At 44.0% G+C, this 15,781-nt stretch overlaps 1 protein-coding gene across 1 annotated transcript in view; it reads left to right on the forward strand.

Annotated features, from left to right (window-relative positions):
* Window positions 1-15,781, forward strand: part of Fgd6 (FYVE, RhoGEF and PH domain containing 6) — a 121,174-nt gene that overhangs the window by 78,151 nt on the left and 27,242 nt on the right. The window contains exons 9-11 of the mRNA XM_036169862.1: window positions 11,190-11,240; window positions 15,502-15,560; window positions 15,640-15,711. Coding sequence (XP_036025755.1) covers window positions 11,190-11,240; window positions 15,502-15,560; window positions 15,640-15,711 — 182 coding nt within the window. The remainder of the gene's footprint in view (window positions 1-11,189; window positions 11,241-15,501; window positions 15,561-15,639; window positions 15,712-15,781) is intronic.

Here is a 15,781-nt window from a genome sequence, read left to right on the forward strand (position 1 = left end):
TTGCAAGTGTAGAGGGCTCAGCTCACAAGCCCGGGTGACTCACATCTCATTCTCCTTCGCTCTCATTGTGGTCTGTTTCTCCCTGTCTGCTGAAGCACGCCCTTCCAGGCTCCATTCACTCATACATTAACCCCTCAGCAAGTAGACACCTGGGCCTGGCAGCCAGCACAGTAATGGCCCTTCCCTGCAGGCTGGCTCTACCATCCTCTTTGAGGCTGTGTCCAGCTGCTCAGACCCCCACTGAGCCCTTCCTCTCTCCTAAAATTTGCGTGGATCTCGCCACTTCTTTATTTGTATAAGGGTCGCCTTTTTCCTTTGAAGTACTCTTATCCATGTAAAAGTATGTAAGTAATATAAAAAGCCAAATCCTTTCTCATCTTATGTTATTTGGAAATGACTCAGAGACCTTTTCGGATTTTTTTTAAAATCCCTACCTATATTATATTAGAATTTTTTTCTCTATAAAAGTGGTGTGGTTTTTGTGAGACATTACATTGGTATTGAAGGAAGTTGAGTCAGCCAGGATCACGGAGGAGAAAGTATATTGAAAAATATAATTTAAAATGCTTCTGAAAATCTTTTCCACGTCCACAGTTAGGGACAAACAACATTCCTTTGAACTTTGATTCATTGTACTTTCTTTCATCTCGTTCAAAATATTTATGTTTCATTACAGTTGTTTTAGTGATACACTCTATTTCTCTTTCCTATAACCTTTGCCTTTGTCTGAGATGACATGAATTCCCTCTAGGTTTTAGAAATCAAAGATTTTCCACGTTGGTAGAAAATGAAATACTAAAAACATCTGTTGTAGAATTCTGAATCAATGAATGTGATAACCAGTTTAATCTGCAGATTTAAAATAAATTAATAGACTACACTTTAAAAAATATTCTTATTAAAACCACCTGTCAGTATTTTATTTTAAAACCAGGGCTAATTGTATACATCAAAAATCATTTTAGGGCTGGAGAGATGGCTCAGTGGTTAAGAGCACAGACTGCTCTTCCAGAGGTCCTGAGTTCAAATCCCAGCAACCACATGGTGGCTTGCAACCACCTGTAATGAGATCTGGTGCCCTCTTCTGGCCTGCAAGGACACATGCAGACAGAACACTCTATGTATAAATAAATAAATCTTTTTTTAAAAAATCATTTTAATTGGCTGTAGCAGCCCACACCTTTAATCACAGCACTTGGGGACACAGGAGGCCATCTTATCTGTATAACCAGTCCCAGGCCAGCCAGGCCTACATAGTAAGTAAGACCCAATCTCAGCAAAAAAAAAAAAATAAAAAAATAAAGGTCATTTCAACATCACCTGTAGGTCAGAAGTTGATTTTAAAAGGATGCTGGTGGTCATATATTAGACTCCAGACAAAGAATTTATTTTCTCACGAACCCAAAGGCTTTGATGGAGGCATTTCTATCCATATGACATGTGGCTGCAGTTCATTTTTCATTGTAGTTTTGAGAAGCCATTTAAGAGATTCTGTTAAATAAATTTTATATCTGAAATATTTAAATGCTCTGGAAAGACCTTGGAGACCTAAGAACTAAGCACATTCTGTCTATCTGTTCCTTTTGTTTGCCTTTTTTTTTTTTTTTTTTAAGGCAGTCTCATGTAGCCCATGCTGGCCTTCAGCTTCCTGTGGAGTCAAGGACCATCTTGGAACTTCCCCATCCTAGAGCTAGGGTTACAGACGTGCGTCGCCACACCAGGCTCCTGCAGTACTGGGGAGCAGACTCAGGGCTTGTGCTTGCTAGGCAAACACTGTAGCATCTGAACTACACCCTCAGACCTGTTCTGGTTTCGTTGTTGTTTTGAGATAAGGTGTCATGTAGCCCAGGTGACCTGAAATTCACCATTTAGCCAAGATGACCTTGAACACCTCGTCTTCATGCCTCCACCTCACAAATGCTGGGGTTACAGGCTGTGCTACCTCGCCTAGCCAAACGTGCTTCTTTAGTACTGAATTAAAGTAGATCTGATGGGAGACCTAGTGATTACCATGAGTCAGAGATAGTACTGATAAGAGTATACGCTATTTTCATGCCTCAGCTATAATTTGTTATCAAAATATCTGTGATTTCCATGGTGATAGCCACAAAGATTGTTCATACTTCTGGGATTTGCTACCAATACTTATGGTAGAAAGAAACTCTTATTTCCTCCAAAGGTTAATGAAAATGGCACTGGGTGTGATAGCTCACGCCTTTAGTCCCAACCCTTGGGAAGCAGACGCAGGTGGGTCTTTGTGAGTCTGAGGACAGCCTGTTTGTTCTTCATTGTAAGTTCCAGGACAGCTTACACAGAGTGATACCGTTTCATAGAAAGAAAACAGTCAAGGTGAGTGAACGGGGAGTCTGTCTGCCTACGTGCTTGTTTCTGGCCTTCCTCAGGGCAGATACCCTGAATCCTACCAGGGGAGATGGCTACAACGCCAGTCTTTCATCCTGAGGGCAAATTTGACCCAGATTCCCTGCAAGAAGCCAAATGCCTCTGTTTCTGGGGCTTGGTTTGGCAGAGATTTAGTGAGAACTTTTGCTAGTTTCTCACAGTTTTTGTCAGACTTGTGGGCTGATCGGAACTGTTCCCATTGGAGAAAACACGGAAATTCAGCTGAACTTGAACTCTCTGCGGGGCTTAGATGGGCTTCATCCTCTCGGCTGTTACAGAGCCGACTACACTTGTCTCCCTCAGCCTAAATTTGCTCTGTTGCCTGAGTGCTAGGGACCACTCTGGACAAGAGTTTCTTTACACTTGAGAGTGGGTTAACGTGCCACGGCCCTTTCTGTGTACTTGATTGTCACCTGATCCACCGGCAGCCACCAAGAAAAGCAGTCTTAGAAGACTCAAAATAACGTCTTGAGAGCCTTCCTGTGAGTTTGACTCCTTCAGTGAATTCTCGACATGCCTAGCCAGTCTAAAAGGGTCCAGGGGAAGTTCTAACCTATTCTAAGATGTGCCTCCAGATTTTATCCCAGCGTGAACTTGGGGTCAGGTTTGCTTCATGAGTCCTGAGAGGCTGCTTTTTTTTTTTGGGGGGGGGGGTGTTCAGGACCAAAGTCATCAAAATCTAGGGTAGATAGACAAGGTTTTTTTTTTTTATTACTCTGCCCTACATTAAGGTACTCAATTAAGGTCCAAACCCAGCCTGTGTTCCAATATAGGAACTCCACCACCCAAGAAAGATGCCTTTCTAATGCACAGAATGGTGTTTCAAGGCATGAGTCTGCAGGGAAAAAAAGCCCAGAAAGGCCCCTTTCTAGCTTATACACATGCCACAAATTTGCAAAAAGGCAGGCGGAGACCACATATTTAAGGACTAGAATTGAACTGGTATTTGAAAAACGGAAGAATTTGAGTCAGGGGTCACAGTACCTTTTCATTAGAAATGATATGACCACTAGTTGATGTCTGAGCCCCAAGTGTCAGGGTTCTTGGCATCGGAGACAAGGATTGAAATAAGTGCCACAGATTTCAGAGTAGCTAGCGAGGGACCTCATTCAAGAGCAAACAGCATGGAGGAGCAGAATGCACGGTCACTGGGCCATTTAAGTGAGAAAGAGTACCCAAGGGCCCTGGTCTGCTGCGGCTTCTATGGGATCCAGAGGAAGGGGATGTTGATTACTAAGGTGCACACTTTGGTTGGTTCCCTACTTTAATCAAAGGTTTCAGTTAAATAACCATTCTTCTGCTGTGCCCGGCCCTTCCCATGATGCAGCTGATCCTTTCATATGTAGCACACCCAGTTGTGACATACAGGGGATTCTAAAAGTTCACTCACAGCCACGGTTTTCCTTAGTGCGCAGTCGCAACATGAGTTCAGGCAGAGTGTGTCTCTGCCCGTATACCCAGTAACCGGGAATACATTAGAATGGAAACCGGCAGTGTGACGCCTGCTAGGAAGGAGGAACTTGTTCTGCTCTTCAGTGTGGAGTGGGCTAGATACGCAGCTTCATGCAGGTCTCTATCTAAGTTGCTAGGTGCATTGTTAGAGAAGTGTGTGGCACTTTCTTATAATACCAGCTCCTGGCAGGTGGTAGCAGGAAGATCAGCGGTTCAAAGTCAACTGAGTCTGAGGCCAGCCTTTTGAGATTGTTTTTCAAAATCATCATTTTAAAACGTTTTCCATAGTGATCCCCCCCCCCCCAAAAGTAATTTGAAATATGGCAAAAGGCAAACGATGAAGATAATGATCTGTGTTACTTACAATTAAAATGATCACACCACTTCTCCAGTCCCCTGAACTGGATGCTATAGCACCTGCTGTACCAGGACAACAGATTTAAGACTACCATCAGGCAACAAAATAGAGTAGGAAATCCTCTGTGGTGCTGAGACACATCGAGCGTCTATAAAGCCAGAAGGAAATAATTCAAAACTGGACTCCTGTTGGTAGTGGTAGCACATACCTGCAACCCCAGCACTCAGGAAGCTGAGGCAGGGGAATGGAAAGCTTGAGGCCAGCCTGTGCTACCTAGCAAGACACTGTCCCTTTGAAGAACCAAAATCCAGCTGGGTGGCTGTGGTGGTTTGAAAGAAAATGGCTCCCATGGAGCGTGGCACTGTTAGGAGGTGTGGCTTTATTGGAGGGAGTGTGGCACTGTGTGGAGGGCGGGCATTGAGGTCTCCTATGCTCAGGCTACACCCAGTGACACCGTTCACTTCATGTAGAACTCTCAGCTCCTTCTCCAGCACCACGTCTGCCTGCATGCCCCCACGTCCTGCCACGATGACAGTGGACTAAACCTAAAACCGTAAGCCACCCAATTAAAAGTTTCCTTTTATAAGAGTTGCTGTGGTCGTGGTGTCTCTTCGCAGCAATAGAAACCCTAACTAAGGCAGTGCTGTAATCATGGTACTTAAGAGATAGAGACAATATCTGGAGTTCAAGGCCAGTTTAGGCTGTATGAGAACCTGTTTCCAAAAAAAGAATACATTCTTTTAGATGTTCATGGTTTAAATTTTCTTCATTATTAACTTTCCTAAGTTCTCACATTGCATTTTATAATTAATGAAGGTTTCACAATATTTAAAGGTTTAGTTTTTTGTTTGTTTGTTTGTTTGGTCTAATTTAACTGCTCCTTGCTCCAGACTGGGTCTTGCTAATTTCCCTCAATCTTGTAATCCTCCTGCCTCAGTCTCCGGAGTATCTGGGACTGCTGGCATATATCCCCATATCTAGGCAGCGTAATTCTTTTACATATCCAAAAGTGCTCTAGGGACCGGTGACCCTCGGTGGGGGAACGCTTGTTTAACCTATGTGAGCCTGGGCTTGATCTCTAACACCATAAAAATGAACGGATCAAATAAAAAGTAAATCAAAGTGCACTGACTGAAAAAAAAAAAAAAGATGCAAGATTGCTCCCTGGCTAGACATTTCTAAACCAGGGGAGTACATTTTTTTTAGATAATAGATTCTAATTACAGTTTCCCCTCTCCGATCTTCTCCCAGATCCTCCCCACCCATCCAACTCCATGTCTTCTTTCTCTGTGTAGAATGAACAGGCAAGTAGAAACAAACTAGAATAACAAAACAAAAGAAAGAAAGAAAGAAAACACTTGGAATATACACACACACCAAAACATAAAAACTCAGAATTGGAAACCATATATATAAGCAAAAGACCTAATAAGGTTTAAAAAAAAAAAAAAAAAAAAGGAAGGAAAGAAAGAAAGAAAGTCCAAATAAAACATGAGACAAAAAAAAAAAAGGTCTCCAAAAGTGTGATTGAGTTTGTTTGGTGTTGGCCATCCACTGCTGGCCGTGGGAACTTCTGATAAGTGTGGGTTGTATTTTTCCCTTTGTGAAATGATCAATTGATGATTGTAGTTATCAATTGGAGATAGCCCCTGGGTTAGGGATGGGGGCTTGTGACCTGTGCAGACCCTTTGCATGCTGCTACAGCCTCTGCATTCATTTGTGCATCCATCTTGTGCTCGATGGTCTTGTTTCCTTGGGGTCCTCCATCCCTTCTTACATACAATCTTTCCTCCTCTTCAACAGAGGAACTGAGCCCTAAGGGGAGGGATTTGATGAAGACACCCCAATTAGCAGTTTGATTTCTTTTTGGTGTTTTTTTGTTTTTGTTTTTTTTTTTCCTGAGACAGGGCTTCTGTATGTAGTCGTGGCTATCCTGAACTCACTCTGTAGACCAGGCTGGCCTGGAACCTAAAAATCCACCTGCCTTTGCCTCTCAAATGCTGGGATTAAAGACATGTGCCACAACCGCCTGGCTTGAAGATACCTCATTTAGGATCAAGTATTCTGAAGGTCTCCACCTCTCTTCTCTTCCCCCTTTCTCTGTCTGCACACGGTCCAGTTATGGGTCTCCGTGTTAATTCCCATCTCCTTCAGGAGGAAGCTAATCTATCCATATAACAATATCATTAGGAGTCATTTTATTGCTACGTTCCTTTAGCAGTATTTGGTTTTCTAGGGAAGTAAGAGTTTAACCTCTGATAAGTCTCTCTCCAAGCTGGCTTGAAGAAATCCATCTTGTAACTTGACATGCAGACCTTTGTTTTCGTATTTTAAATGATAGGATCTTTGGAGAGTCAGGGTAATTTTAGGTTGCTTCTTTCAGACTGAGGCTATGTAAAATAGGCTTATTGCATGAATAGATAGTCTTTCTTGGGCCCTTGTAGTTAGTTCTACAGGTCTTGCTAAACTCACTATGAATTTATGGAGGACAGAAGAAACCCGAACAAACAACGGCAAGCCTTCTCCTCCAGCTTGGAACACTCTACTCTGGAATGAGACGCCTCCAAAGTTCAGTTCCTGTGCTCTGCCACCAACTGCTTCAGCACACAGTCTGTGACTCTAGCCATCTGAAGGCAGAAAGTTCTAGACTTCCACCAGCGACTGAAATTTAGTGACTTGACCTCTAAGTGGTTTCTGTTGGAAGTTGGTTGTTGGTTGGTTGTGATAAGGAGTGGTCAGGCTTGCTGGAAGCTCTGGTGTAGGCAATGTAGGCCTTCCAGAAGATGCAGTGTTAACTCCTCTCATCTTGGGCCTTAACATGAGTAGAAAAGGAACTATCCTTGCACATCCCTAGGGTTGTACATGGTGGTTTCCCTTCGGTTTGCCTTACTCAAGTTAAGGGACAGGACGCTCAGGAGTTAATCAACGGTGCCACCTGGTGGTCCAAAAGTACATTTTATGTTGTCCATATACCAGTAATTCTTTCCCCCTCTCCCCCAGCCCCTCTCTGTCTCCAAGATCTCCATCTCCCACTCCTCCTGCCTCCACCTCCCAAGTGCAGAGGTCATAGGCAGGCACCACCACTCCTGGGTTTTTCTTTTCCTTTCCTAGTTTTGATTTTTTAAAAACAATAGTCTCATTGGGTTTTGAGACAGTGTGTGTGTGTGTGTGTGTGTGTGTGTGTGTGTGTGTGTGTGTGTATTTTTAAACAACTCTCCTTAATTTGTCTAGGCCGGGGCAGGATGTTATAAATCTAACCTGGCAGTTGAAACGATCCTGCCCCCATGATTCCTGGGACCGTTTCTGCAGGGCCAGGTCCTAAGTGGAGGTGGTAACAGTATGCAGGTTGTCTGTCTGGTCTCCTTCCCTGGTTTCGCCCTGACTTCAGCCAGTCATGGCAGCGGTGGTTTTGGTACTGCCTGACTCACTGACCAGTCATCACCCTCACGCTGCTGCCAAGGTCCTGACTGACTCCTAACTGTTGAAGGGGATCACAGTCAGATGGGTGGATGGATTAGCTGCAGAGTCGAATTGTAGAGACCATCGTCACCTCTTTAAAATGGGCAGAAGGCTGGCTTATCTGCATCCATTTCTTGATTAATAGCTTGTTGTAGCAGGGCTGGAGAGAAGGCTCAGTGGTTTAGAGCACTGGCTACTCTTCCAGAGGACCTGGGTTCAATTCCCAGCACCCACATGGCAGCTCACAACTATCTGTAACTTCAGTTCCAGGAGATCTGACACCCTCACACAGATACACATCCAGGCAAAACACCAATGCGCATTGAAAAAAAAAAAAGGAGGCTAGCCTTGGACTCATCAGCTTCCCATGTGCTGGAATTACAGGCATGATCTATTTACTATATAGGGCCTCAATGCTAGTACTTTTAACCATAGGCTTGTTAAACACAGACTCATCAAACAAAGCTTATATATGGAATGTATCTGAGTAAGAATAATAACTTGTTTGTTTGTTTGTTTGAGGTAGCTTGCTGTAACAGCATCTTTAGTTTATTTTCTGTGTAGTGACTCTACTCGGCCCCATTCCTAAAAGCTCAGGCTAGCAGGCCAACAGCCTAGTTTGAACACTAGACCAAACCTAAACCAACCAACCAAACCAACAAATGCAACTTAGATGATTGTTGGGCTCTGGGAAATGACTCTGAGGTCAGGATATCCTAATGGGTGTGTCTTCCAGGAAGCTTCCTTGAGATAAAGAAATGATTGCATGTGGAGAGATGTACTTCCGTGTAGAGGAACAAAAACTGAGAGAGAGGAACCTGCCGAGTCTGACATTGGAGTCAATCTGCTTCCCCTTCTAGACTCTTCAGCTAATTACAAGCTTAGGGCAAAGCACTTGGACATTAGGAACAACTATTGAAAGGGGACGTCTGGGCTGGCATGGGGACTTGGGCGCAGAGGTGCTTAATGCCATCCTTCTGACCCGAGTTCAATCCCCAGACCCTATAGGAGAAGGAGAGAACCAGAGCCCTCACAGTTTGCCCTCTGACCTACATCTGTACGCTGTGGTACGCCTGTGCCTCACACCAATGCACATATAATAAAGAAACAAATGTTACCGAAGGATACGTTTGTCACAGCCCTAACGCTTGTTCTGTTTTTGAGACTGCGTCTCTGTACTGGAGGCTAGCCTTGAACTCATCAGCTTCCCATGTGCTGAATTACAGGCATGATCTATTTACTATATAGGGCCTCAATGCTAGCACTTTTAACCACAGACTCATCAAACAAGGCTTATATATGGAATGTATCTGAGTAAGAATAATAACTTGTTGGTTTTTTTTTTTTTTTTTTTTTTTGAGACAGAGCCTCTGCCTGTTGCCCAGGCTAGCCTGAAAGTCACCATGTAGTCTAGGCTAGCCTTAGACTCTGGGTGATCCTTTTGCTTCAGGCTCCTAAGAACTGGGGTTATAAGCATGAGCCACTGCACGTAGCTTAATAAGCATTTTTTAATGTGTGAGAGGAGGCTAAGCATACTGTATAAGCAATATAGTACAGTGATGCTATGTTTTTTGTTTTTTTTTTTCATATTTCATCAGAGGCATGCCTTCTGACAGGTCTAAATTTCTAGTGACCTTCCCTGGCAAGATGGAAGCTTTGCCATGCCTGAGGGAGGCTTACTGTGGTCATATCCAACACCTTGTCAGGTCTACCCCATGCTGGATATTTACAATGCACATATCCAGACTCTGTGGGCTCTTAGGTCATTCATTATCCCAGAGACGGACTTTTGAAGTTTGAGTGCTTTCTCTGTCATTATTTGAAACACCAGTGCTGGCATCCCACATTTCCATGCTTGTCTGTGAGCCCGACTTGTGAATCTTCAGGCGGAAAAACATGCTTTTCGTCAGTGGCTTTTAGAACTGACTGACTTCAGCCTTCTCTAAATAGAGAACTTGCTGGGTGTTCGTGGGTGGTGGGTTATGAGAGAAGGCCCAAAGTGAATAGCTGCCACATCATGTCCCGTTCAAAGGAGAAAACAGTGCTTTCAAATGGAAAGTTTTATAGGGGGAGGGGGACCTGAGAAGAGCCTTGGGAACCGCCAGTTGAAGACCAGGGATGTAGTTCAGTGATAGATCATCCGCTAAGCATGTCCACAGCTCTGGGTTCCATCCCCAGCACCACACATAGACAAGCACGAAGACCGAGTCAGACTCTATATGCAGAGAGAGAAGAAGGGATTCGCAAGAAGAGAGAAGTTAGGGACAGAAATCATGGAGCCAGGAAATATACATGGGAAGAAGGACAAGGGCCCTGGGTTACGTACTAGCAAGCAAGTGAGAAAAGTTAAGTCATGGACCACACAGTGGGGGCGGCAAGTTGTAAAGAAAGGAATTGGGTGGATGTCAAGGGCATGCAGCATTTCTCAGCAGAGAAGTAAGTGTTGTCTGAAGTCCAGTGACATATGTTGGTATGAAAGATTCATTAAATAGGATCTCTCCCCATATTGTAAGGCACAGAGCACAGTGTTGTTTATTTACAGACCGTCTTTATCTAGCCTAGCGTCTCTCGACCTCATCCACTTTGGCGTCTGGGTTATCTGCTGTGAGGCTGTATCAAGGATGTTTACCTGCATCCCTAACCTCCAGCCACCAGATGCCGCCCCTTCCTCCCCAGCTGAGATGGTGGAAAGGGCCTCCAGACATTGCCAGATGTCCTCTGGGGCCGATGTGTCTGCAATAGAACACATGGGGAGTTACTTTGGTGTCCTGAGTATTGGGAGATTCCTAGATTGAAAATGTTAATGTCTTGAGGTTTTGTACTAGGTCTTTAGATGAAGGTATTTCATGTATGATGGGTAAACATTCTAAGTAAACATGAGGAAATCTGGATTACATTTTTGGCTGGGGACAAAGAAAGTTGTGTGAGTTAGGCGAGATGGTTTACTTAGTCATATGATGCTACACCTTCTATTTTTCTTCTCATGTTTCCTATTTGTTTTGTTTGGCATGGTCACTGTGTGTAGCTCAGACTGTGTTAGCCTCATACATTAGATCCTCTCGCCCTTTGCCTCCAGTCAGGGGTGAGGTTATAGGTGTCTGCTCCAAGCTCTACTGATTCCTTATCTTACATCTTATACCAGTGGTTCTCAACCTGGGGGTCTCAACCCCTTTGGAGATTAAAGGACTTTTTCACAGAGGTTGCCTAAGACTATTGGAGAGCACAGATATATACATTATGATTCCTAACAGTAGCAAGATTACAGTTAGGAAGTTAGCCAGTGAGATCATTTTATGGTTGGGATCACCACAATGTGAGGAACTGTATTGAAGGGTCACAGCATTAGGAAGGCTGAGAACCACTGTCTTATAGTCTGTAGTTCCGGTTCTATATGCCTGATCGCAGGGTTTTGTACTTTCACAGCTGAGCTAAAAATAAAACTGAAGTATTAAACTAAAATGGTGAGTCGGGGTTTGTCCGAGTGGCATTGTTCTAAATACTCTGCTTTGTTCTTTTCTAGACTATTTAAAGAACCTCCTAGAAGACTCTGCAGATCACAGGAACACCCAAGGTACTAACCTTTGCAGCCGTCTGTGGTACAAAAGCTTTAGTATTGTGCTCACTTGGGCCTGGGAAGGAAAAACATACTGAGAACAAAACCCTTGTATGAAACTCCTTTGGAAAAGTTCCCTCAGGCAGATGAAGCTGGAACTAGGGGAAATGGCAGCCGGCTACTGGAGGTGGTGATGGCAGTCCCTGGAGACCCCCGGGCTGGCCTCGAGAAGAGTGGGGTTGACCTGGCCTGACCAGGAAGTTTCTTCCTTGTGTGTTCTGTCACTCTGCTGCAGAGAAGTCCATCTGTAGAGGTCCGTTTCTCCATCTTTCAGAACCAGAGACTGAACCAGATGATCCATGAGGTCATTTTAAACTGGAAGATCATTCCCACGAAATGACTAAACTACAAGTCAAGGATAAAGTTTCAGCCAGGCATGGTGACACACGCATGTAATCCCAGTACTTGGGAATCTAAGAAAGGATTGCCAAGAGTCTGCGGCTAGCCTGGGCTACACACTGACACCCTGACTACAGACAAACAAAGCAACCCGTAAAAGGATAAAATCTAAAGTAGCCTGTTATTTTGAGAACATTTGTGGCTAGTGACCTTTCCATCCCCCATAAACCTCAGCACCCCAGCCCCACACCCCCACATGTTGGAGACAAGATTTAATAATGTCCTACAAGCTGACCTCAAACACAAGACTTCCCAGGTTGGAGTATTACAGGTGTGTGCCTCCACAGCACAAGGAAGTCTGATCTCTGTCCCTTTTTCCCTGCCTCTCCATCTAAGATTAACTCTGGTCAAAGTGTCTATTTATCATCATACAACCACTTCCAGGGGTTATCAGAAATTCGTTAAACAAGTTCATGTCCACTCCATTCATTTCTGAATGTTGATCATATCCTTCTACATTCTGTATACCTTCAGATTTCAAAATTGAGTGAGCATGGGGGCTAGAGCATATTTGGCTCAGTGGTTGAGGGCCCTTGTTCTTGCAAAGGACCCGGGTTCAGTTCCCAGCACCCACACCCTGGCTCATCACCATTCATAACTCCAGTTCCAGGGGATCTGGTGTCCTCACCTGACCTCTGCAGGCACCAGGCATGCACATGGTGTACACACATGCAGACAAACATTCATACACATAAAATAAAATAAATTTCTAGGAATTGGGCTTCTTTCAAACCCATTTTTAGAGATTCATAATCACTGTCTTATCATCAATTTTAAAACAAGGTTTAATTAATTGTAGCATCGGTTGGCTTAAAAGTTGCTATATAGCCAAGGATGACTTTGAATTTCTAAACTTCCTGTCTCTCTGCCCTCAGTGCTGCGGTTACAGGTACTTGCCACCACGTCTTGCTGTTTTGTTTTGTGGAAGAGTAGTCTTGAACTCGTGACCCTCTTGCTCAGCCTCCTTTGAGTGCTGGGATTATAAGCCTGTGCCTCTCCTCCCGATTAGTTCCTTTGATGTGACTGTTATTTGTGACACTATAAATTCAATTATAAGCAAATGCTCTGCCACCAAACGACATCCACAGCTCAGAGTTAGAGTTTTAAGAGCATTTTATTTTAAAAGAAAAGTTTAAGGTTCCCCAAACGATGTTTCATGTCTTCAGTAAAGACATAGTACAATTGATGAAGAAGTTTAAAATCTCCATCAAATAAATAATAAAGGCGATAGCTTTGGAGTGGAGATGCCCTGAGGTGTACATAGTCATTTGGAAAGAGTAAAATATGATAATTGAAGAGGCAGAGAAGATTGGCTTAGGAAAAAGTAGAACTGTACATGAGCTGGAGTGGGCAGGAGGAAAAGGAGGCATTACTGTCCAGAGTCTGTCTCATGAAGAGAAAAAAAAGTAAGACCTGAGGTTGTAGGTCAGCAGTCCAACACATGCCGAGCAAACACAAGGCTTGGGTTTGTTCCCCAGGACGCCCTCTCACACCATTACTATAGTGATCTTGGCAAACAGAGCCCCATGTCCCAGGACTTCTGCCTTCAAGGAAATTAGTCACTGATTCTGGAGATGAAGCAAGTAAAGAGTTTGAGAGGAAGGATCTTGCTTCATGGAGATTACCCACCTTCCCAACAGCACAGAGTAAATAAGCAGTGACCAGTGGGATGCACTGTGGTCAGAAGCAGAGCAGTAAACGGTGGAGAGCAGCTGTGGAGTAGACTGTACCAGCAGGGAAGGAAGAAAACGCAAATTCACCCTTCTACTGTCACTAACCTGCACATATGACAGGGACACACATTCTGGGACAAACAGGAAAAATGTTAAAGGAGGAGCCACGCTCTCCCAGAGATAGAGAGCCAAACTGAAGGGTAGAGTCATGACACCAGAGAACCGTCGAGCTTGAGATCAGGTGACCAAGTAGCAGCATCTTTATCATGTCTCCACTCAGCCCTAAGGTTCTCAACCCTGCTCCCTGTACATTGCAGCAAGCCAGAGAGAACCATCAGTCTGTGCTGTGAGGATAGTGTCAGGTGCATAAGTTCTGGCGGATGGTAGGTGCAACTGGAGTTTACTCCTCCTGCCCAGCCCCACGGACCTCACAGCTGCTTATAAAATAATCCACTCAAAAAATAATAAAAATAATAATAAATAAATAAAAAATTTTTTAAAAATCACTCAGAAGCTTATATTAATTAAAACTGCTCGGCCATTAGCTCAGGCCTCCCACTGACTAGCTCTTACACTTAAACTCAGCCCATTTCTGTTCATCTATATGTTGTCACATGTCCCATGGCTTTACCTGTGTGCCATTACATGCTGCTCCCTGGACGGTGGGCTGGCGTCTCCTGACTTAGCCTTTCTGTTCCCAGAATTCTCCTTGTCTGTTTTTCCCTCCTATATTTTCTGCCTGGCTACTGGCCAATCAGCATTTTATTTATCAACCAATCAGAGCAACACATTCACAGCATACAGAACATCCCACAGCAGGTAGGGATTGGTGTATAAGTAAACCCTACTTTCCTTTATAACAGTGATAAGGTTGGGACTGTAGCTTAATAGTACAGCCCTAGCTAGCGTGAATGAAACCTCAAGTTGTATCTCCAGAATACCTTACACATACACACACACACACACACACACAATTTTTTTCATTTTCTTTTTCTTTTTTTTTTTTTAAGATTTATTTATTATGTATACAGCAGGCCAGAAGAGGGCACCAGATCTCATTACAGATGGTTGTGATCCACCATGTGGTTGTTAGGAATTGAACTCTGGACTTTGGAAAAGCAGTCAGTGCTCTTAACCTCTGAGCCATCTCTCCAGTCCCATTTTTTTTTTTTTAAGATTTATTTATTTAGTTGTATACAGTGTTCTGTCTGCATGTATTCCTGCTGGCCTGAAGAGGGCACCACATCTCATTACAGATGGTTGTGAGCCCCCATGTGGTTTCTGGGAATTGAACTCAGGACCTCTGGAAGAACAGTCAATGCTCTTAACCACTGAGCCATCTCTCCAGCCCTCACACATAATTTTTAAGTAGTTATATTGAAGAGAACCCATATTTAAGGAATACAGACTTCCAGGGTTGGTGCTAGGTAGAGTACCCAAAGCCAGGCATGATAACGCAGCAACATAATCCCAGCATTCAAGAAGCATAATCAAGATCAAGAATTTAGGGGACAGTGGTGGCACACATCTTTAATCCCAGCACTCAGAAGGCAGAGGCAGGTAGATCTCTGAGTTTGAGGCCAGCCTGGTCTACAGAGTGAAGTGAGTTCCAAAACAGTCGGGGCTACACAGAGAAACCCTGTCTGTTGTTTGAATCTTAAATGGTGTTTTAATAAAAAACAAAAACAAAAACCCAGAGCTAGATATCAAGGTGAAAGCTGAAAGATCAGAGAAGCAGAACAGCCAGGCAGTAGTTCTTACCTCTACAAAATCTTCAGTCTAAAGAGAGAGAGAGTTCCTGTTTCCTCATGCCTTATATACCTTTCTCTGCCCTCCCATATTACTTCCTGGGATTAGAGGTGTGTGTGTTACTCCCAAGCCTCGAACTCACAGAGATCACCAGGCTCTGCCTCCCGAGTGCTGGGTTTAAAGGCGAGCACCGCTGCTGCCTGGCTCCCTCACCAAATCTTAATGTCTATAGTTCTGGTTACTCATGGCAGCCAGGGCTCCACCCACCCACCCCACGCACCCACCCCCAAGTTAGTTGCTGTGTAGTACATCTTTTGTCAACTGGAGCTGCTTAATGCTGTGATCTGTTTGCTTCATTAGTGATGACCAATTACCCTTTCTATTCCTGCATATTTTAGATGCCCTAGCTGTTGTTATAGAGGTAGCCAACCATGCCAACGACACCATGAAGCAAGGGGTAAGTCTGGAGATCAGGGGCTGGTGTACTCTGGCACCCGACACACAGCCATCACATGCTTTACATTGCCTCTCTGTAGGACAACTTTCAGAAGCTCATGCAGATTCAATACAGCTTAAGCGGACACCATGAAATTGTGCAACCTGGGCGGGTAAGTGTTTTAGAATGCCTCCCACCATTTAATACAGCGTGTTTGTGTTTAGGCACTGACTGTAGCTACT

This window comes from Onychomys torridus, chromosome 20 (assembly GCF_903995425.1).
Source record: "Onychomys torridus chromosome 20, mOncTor1.1, whole genome shotgun sequence".
NCBI classification, from domain to species: domain Eukaryota; kingdom Metazoa; phylum Chordata; class Mammalia; order Rodentia; family Cricetidae; genus Onychomys; species Onychomys torridus.